General features: G+C 42.9%; 1 protein-coding gene across 1 annotated transcript; it reads right to left on the minus strand.

Annotated features, from left to right (window-relative positions):
* Positions 1–1,716: 1,716 nt before the first annotated feature.
* Positions 1,717–4,821, minus strand: LOC127317642 (uncharacterized). Its single transcript, XM_051348216.1, has 5 exons — positions 4,572–4,821; positions 3,719–3,885; positions 2,484–2,548; positions 2,295–2,396; positions 1,717–2,180 (listed from the first exon to the last, which is right to left on the minus strand). Exons 1-5 carry the CDS (start codon positions 4,661–4,663, stop codon positions 1,962–1,964), a joined length of 645 nt encoding a protein of 214 aa, XP_051204176.1. The 5' UTR covers positions 4,664–4,821; the 3' UTR covers positions 1,717–1,961.
* Positions 4,822–7,481: the final 2,660 nt, after the last annotated feature.

Genomic DNA, 7,481 nt, shown 5'->3' on the forward strand with positions numbered 1-7,481 from the left:
ACTTTCCTTACTTTTTGCAGCTCAGGAAAACGAACAGAGTCCTAGACGGACGCGTCGCAGTTAGTCGGTTCGGGTCGCTCCCGGATCGTGGGCTATCTGTAACCGACTCGAAACGTTCGTGCGACGTGGGCGTGGCCCACGTTGCCTAGGGTTTCCCGAGCCTATATAATCTCCTGTCCGGCTACCGCAGAAATACATCCAATACACGAGTTAGGGTTTCCACCTCTCTCTGCTTGCGCCGCCATCGTAGCCTACTCCATCCCGCGAGCCGACGTGCATCGGCGAACGGGAGAGCAGGTCTCCGGAACCGCTCGTCCTTGCGATCCTGTACGGGAGAGGGCGAATTAGGTTTTTGGGAAGCGCTCTGCGCGACTGCTCAAGCTCTTCATCACGGGTCGCCTTCCGTCCAAGTCGGGCGGTGCTGCCTTCCGTCGTCTTCAACGCCATCTACTTCGACCCGTCGTCCCTGTCGTCAACAACGTTGTCATCAACAACGTTACTGCTGCGACATCATCCGCTACACCTCCACTGCCACCTCCACCAGATCGGTACGTGCGACATATCTCGATCTGTTTAGCGATGGATGTTGTACTGTTTGCTCTGCTACTGTTCATGTTGATCACTACATCTAGTATGTTTGAGTTTCACATGTTAGTAGTTACTGTCGTCATGCTTAATATTCTGGAATTAATCATGGAAATTGTGCCTAATTATCCAACAGAACTCTCTCATCCATCCATATACTCATATGAGTATGTATTGACATGGGCACATTGCTTGCTTTAATTAATTGTTGGAACATACATATTAATTGAGCACTTCTAACATTTTACACCTTTTTGAGTTGATTTAGCATTTTTCGGCAACTGTTTGGACTTATTGTAATTTTAAAAACTTAAAAATCATATTAATCTTTGGAAAAATTTGGGCTCCAAACCCAGCGAATCGGCTCACCTTGGGAACTAGAAACTTCAAATAAGTTGACTATACATGTTGACATGATTTTACATGTTATTTATGCATAGTGGAATTTTTCTAACTATTTCAGAGTTGATTTGGTATTTTTTTGCATAGTTAATATCATTTTTCTTTGTTGACTTTTAAAAGAAAATCTTACTTATCGTGTTTCAAACACATCAAAGATGTTTTTTTATTAAATTATACATGCTTTAAATTGTATTGTTTTCTGGAATTTGCTTGATTTTTATTTAAAGGATAACAAAATCAAGCAATTCCAGAAAGATCTCATATTTTCTGAATTGGAGGAATATATGACTTATGCAATGTACTATGATGCATAAAAAGACGATACTATTACTTCAAAATTCACGTAACATGACACCTGACAGTTGGGGCAAAGAAATATTAGCGATCAGGAGACCCACATGTCAGAAGGCATCACAAAATATCATGTGTATTTTTTGTTGACACAGAATTCCGGAGTTCCAACATGCATGCACCATATGTGAAAGACACCAATAAAAAGAAAACGTTCGAAACTACATACCTTAGATATCCGAATTCCTTTACTTGTTTCCAACATGATTGAAAAACCGGAGATATACCCAATCCAAGAGCCTTTACATATGCTTCCTAAAAGTTTAGACACCAATGGTAGTTCCAAGTAAGCAATGTTTTGCAACATCATATCATTAATCACATTATGAACATTTAACGTAACAAAGGAATATTTGGTGCAAACTCATAACGGCTATCTTTTTCTGCAAACGGGAAAACTCATAAGATTCACATCTCCGTGTCCTTCAGTTAGATTCATGTACTATAACCCATAGGTTATGTAAGGAGCTACAAGTTAGCATCCAAAAATGGGGTTGCACTACTAGATACATATTCCAAATCTGCATTTCTATAGAAAAGAACAGAGAAGTTAGCTACAGTGTGTTTGCGGTCCTGGAAATATAACATCACTGCTGAATATTCTAAAGAATGTACAACAAAGTCTACTGGTTGCATTTGCACATGAAAGGGCTATGAAGTAGAGGGCCAAAGAGAGCATCACGAACTTTAAGAGTCCATAGTTTGAAGAATTCTATTCGCTGAGCATCCGAATCAGAAATATCAGCAAGATAATTAGCTTCAGAAGGGGTGAAAAAACGGCGAGCAAGAGATGAAATACTCTTGGTTGTCTTCCGCTTCTTCTCTTCAACGTCAATGCCGATCTGAGACAGTAGTACAGAAAACAGCAACGTCAACCGATGGAAAACTTCCACTGCAACAGAAGCATGGTCATTTCTTTCTCTCACTTTTGGCAGTCACAGGGACAAGAAACATACATGAGCATGCATGGCAACGCCACAGGCAATCATAGAAGTAGCGTGTGAAATGTTGAAATGCAAATGCCGCTCCACAGTGCTATCATCAGGTGGCCACAGTATCTGATTAAACATGGAAAGGAACCAAAGGAAAGTTAATCACAAGGCTTTAAATTGCAGAAGGAAAAAAACTTAAGCCTCAACTCTTACCTCAGGTTTGCGAAATTTGTTATACTTAAACTCAAACGATCTCGGATCAATTTTACATTCTGTATCTAATCTAGTTCAAACAAATTAGCAATAAGCATATCAGTATTCCTGTTGCGCTATCCCATGACATGTTTCATGCTGCACAATATAGTTAGTAACAACTAGCAAAGCAAGACTTATTATAATATTAACTAGATAAAATGCTGAGAAACATAAACGTTGAGGAGCATGCGAAAGTTCCATGTTACAGGTCAAATGGCTGATAGTTTCATTCTATATTTTTATCACTCCTTACGAAAACTGCATATGCATCAGAGAGTGGGTTGTACAACTAATAGGTCCTAAAGTGTTACTTGAGGGGGGGAAATGTCATCTCTGGAGAGCTCAAAAGTTACATCATTGATCTTGAATCATATGTTTTCAATATATTTTAAGAAAGATGAATACAAATGGGACGGTGCACCTATATATATACAAGCAGAGTCTTAAGGAAATAGGATCATCAACGTATTGCATCCAAAGAAATTGCATAAAACATCTGAAAATCTCTAGAAATATTAGAGTTTTTGTTACAAAGATAGTGACTTTTCACCATGATTACAAAAAAGTACAAGTATTTTGGCTAAACAAATGAATTTATAGAGCTACCAGTCTACCACCACCCAGTTAAAGGATTCTATGTCTAGTCAATCCTAACCAATGTACACTAGAGAATAGGATTTATTTCGCTAGCATGGGCTACCGCTGCTGCCTGCTAGCGGCTGGCCTATCAAGGGTCGTATAGGATTTATTTCGCTAGCATGGGCGTCTAGCCGAGCAGCGAGCAGCGAGCGATCCAGCGAGTAGCCTGGGCTGGGCGACGACGCGATTCCACGACCCGCTTGAGCAGCGAGACCTGGTTCTCGCACAGGAACATCGAACAAAGATGAAAAAAGGCCAACTGGACCGCATCTGATTAGGGGTATGAAAATTATTTCTCAAATTTTGGGGTGGGCCACGGCCCACCCGGCCCACCCTGTGTGTCCGCCCATGGCTACCACCACCCAGTTAAAGGATTCTATGTCTAGTCAATCCTAACCAATGTACACTAGAGAATCTAGCATCTGCAGCCAATTTTTCGATTAATTAACTCCTACTAACAAAAATACAGATAACAAAATTTATTGAATGAGTAACGGGCATGAAAATTACATAAAATCTGATCAAAATGCAACAGGCAGTTGGTGGTTACATACATCTTGCGAGGGTAGTTTGCCTCAGTGCATAGGACAACATAGCATCTTTCTGCAACATTTTTTCATTAGCATGCTTTTTTTCAGCAGGAGAAAGGAGTTCTTCATACATCTTCAGTTGGGAGTCATCATTCAGCTCATCAGGGCAAAGATACCAAACATGCACCTCTCTGCAACAGAGATAAACGTGTAAACTAAAGTATTCAAAACATCGTAATGCACCAAATAGCTATTACAAGAAAGAAAACCAACCGTTTGCAAATTGCAAATGTATACGTGTTCTAATCTCACTAAGTACAGGATTTTCTATTATGCCAATATGGGGGATACCGGATACGCACCGGTAGTATCGAGGAATTCAGAATTTTAGAATAGATGAAACAAAACCCAATTCTCCCTGAATTCTATGCCAAAACTAGTTCAGTGAATGTCCAGCACCAGCCCAAAGAAATACACTAACTACAGCACTAGTAACCAATCAGCGTTTCCTGAAAACAAAAGGCCACCAATTGTCCCATCCTCTAACAGTTGGGTGATTTCTGACGTGTTCAATGCTCATGTAGTATCTTAGTGTCATGGCCACAAGAAGTTAAGGACGGTGCATATTTGACATTTCCAAATCCTGTGGTTAACTTATACTCCAATATTGTCTAACATAATGTACTTCTCATATCTAAATCCAACTACAAATACTGAAAAATGCCAGATAGCTACACATGATGGGTATCATGTATCTGCAAAAAAAAAAAAAAAGGCTCTACCTGAGCCTGAGATATACAATCGTCCTAGCAGGATTCCAGAATCACATCCTTTGCAAGATACAAAAAGAAGGAAGGAAGGGAAAGGACGGGCGTACCTTCTAGACTGCAGAAGCGGTGCCGGCGGGAGGGAAGCGAAAAAGCGCCCACCGGAAATCCCCAGCTTCCTCGGCGGCGGCGGCAGAGGCATCGCGTGGCAGGGGAGAAGGTGGTGGTGCGTGCGGCTTGTCCTCTGGCACCGGATTTACCTTATAGTGTGGGCGTGGGCGGATGGACGGCTCGGCCGCGATGTAGATTCTGCGAAGACGGCGTCGGGGAGAAGCACCCGATTAGAGTATCTACACCGCAAAACTGAAACAAAGCCGACGTCACATCTTTGTACAATAGAATGAAATGAAGGAAAATAAAGAAGAAAATAAGTCACGACGTAGTAGCCACCCACACGTACTACTGGATTCTGAAAAGAAGTTTAATGATGCGCACCTCTCTATGCTAACAATCGGCCTAAAAAATCGATGTATGTCTACCCGGAACAACCCTCATAGAAGACAAAAACATTGCCAACAAGACCAACATGTTAGGGATGGGACCAAAAAGATACAAATCCGGACAAACAAACTTGGTTATGAAAAAATCCACCTAGCTCCTCAACATCGTCAACCGTGTGCGGAGCTGGGGTTGAAACATGGGTTGATAAAGTAGTTGTTCAAGGAAAAGACATCGGCTTTCTTTGTCAAACTGGATATAGCCAAGGCATTTGACTCTACGAGTTGGTTCTACCTCCTTGAGCTCCTTGCGGCTCTTGGGTTTGGTCCGAGATGGAGAAGATGGTTTTTTCCTTCTCTTGTCCTCGGCTTCATCGCGATTGCTTTTGAAGGGAAACAAGGCTCGTCGATCTTGCATGCTAGGGGGCTGCGCCAGGGGATCCCATCATCGCCATCGACCCTCTCCAGCATATTTTTCGGGTGGCCACCGAGGAGGGCATACTGCAGTCCATCTATGCTAGACCGGTGCACTTCACGGCCTCTCTTTGCGCTTACGACGGGGCATCATTGTTGGCCCGGAAGCCACAAATCTGTCCAAGTCAAAATCCACGGATCTATCTCTAGAATCCTTTAGGCCTTTGATGATGCCACGGGCCTGCTCACAAATTTGTCCAAGTCAGAAGCTTTCCCAATCCAGTGCACAGAGGAGCAGGTAGTGGCAGTGTTGGAGATCTTCCCGGCGAAGAGGGGTGTTCTCCCTTGCACCAATCTTGGCCTCCCACTAGATCACTATAGGCTCAAGGCGGTGCAATTTCCAACTGTTGCTCGACGGGCTTGGGGAAAGACTTGTCGGGTGGTGGGGAAAGCATTTCACTAGGGGTGGCCGGGTGCTCCTTTGTAGGGAGGTGCTTTCTTCCATGTTGATCTACCACCTAGCAGTCTTCAAGCTCCCAAAATGCCTCCTTCGTACGTGTAGTTGAGAAGATCAAGAGGAGCTTCTTGTGGATGAAGTCGGGCCGCACTCTCTTGTCAGTTGGAGTTTAGTGTGCAAGCCAAAGGAGTTGGGCGGTCTTGGGATCTTTGACATTGAGAAATTTGGAAGGGCTATGTGACTGAGATGGCCGTGGTATGTATGGACGGACCTGTCAAGGCCTTGGTTTTGCTCGTCTTTGCCTTGTGATACGACAGACATGCCGATATTGATGGCCTCCACAGACATCTCCATTAAATACGGTGCTACTTGTATGTTCTGGCACGGCCGTTGGTTGCCTAGCGAAGCGCTGGTGGTGCGATTTCCTAAGTTGTTCGCCATCGCCACAATAAGTCTAGGACCGTGCAAAAGGAGATGGCCAACATGAACTGGATGCATGCACTTTTCCGCTTTTCTTCACCAGCCCAGCTCCCCTTCATCCATGTCCTGACGCGGTCACCTAGAGATGGACGGTGTCTGGGAAGTACTCTACGGCATCGGCATACAGTATAATAGCATAACACAGGGTATATCAATACATGGTTCTTCACATTAGCCTCCAAATTCACAAGATTCCAAATATTAGACAAGTTACGAGGTTACAAGGTCATGAGCTATGTTACAAGATCGATCATTTAAACTACCATCACATAAAAGAGAGCTACAGTCACTACGAGCATCATCCCGATGAAAGTGGTCTTCATCCGGTTCCTCCTCCGCTCCCTCCTCTCTCCCGCCAGATAGCGTGCGTATCTGTCTTCGGCCTCCGCTCTAGTGGTGTACCCTTTGTAGTTGTTACCGTTAAAACGGTGAACCTGTCTTCGACACTCCTCCCAGTCGGCGTAGACTCCGGGAACCTTGCCCTTGTACACGACATACCACGTCATCTCTGCATATATGCACAAGCCAAAGTGTTGGAGATATGCCCAAGAGGCAATAATAAAGTGGTTATTATATATCTTTGTGTTTATGATAAATATTTATATACCATGCTATAATTGTATTAACCTAAACATTGATACATGTGTGTTATGTAAACAACAATGAGTCCCTAGTAAGCCTCTTGTATAACTAGCTTGTTGTTTAATAGATGATCATAGTAAGTCCCTAGTAAGCCTCATGAACATTGGATGTTATTAATAACAAGGTTATGTCATTATGTGAATGATGTAATGGACACACCCAATTAAGCATAGCATAAGATCATGTCATTAAGTTATTTGCTATAAGCTTTCGATACATAGTTACCTAGTCCTTTCGACCATGAGATCATGTAAATCACTTATACCAGAAAGGTACTTTGATTACATCAAACGCCACTGCGTAAATGGGTGGTTATAAAGGTGGGATTAAGTATCCGGAAAGTATGAGTTGAGGCATATGGATCAACAGTGGGATTTGTCCATCCCGATGACAGATAGATATACTCTGGGCCCTCTCGGTGGAATGTCGTCTAATTAGCTTGCAAGCATATGAATAGTTCATAAGAGACCACATACCACTGTACGAGTAAAGAGTACTTGTCAGGAGACGAGGTTGAACAAGGTATAGAG

This window comes from Lolium perenne, chromosome 7 (assembly GCF_019359855.2).
Source record: "Lolium perenne isolate Kyuss_39 chromosome 7, Kyuss_2.0, whole genome shotgun sequence".
In the NCBI taxonomy this organism is placed as follows: Eukaryota; Viridiplantae; Streptophyta; class Magnoliopsida; order Poales; family Poaceae; genus Lolium; species Lolium perenne.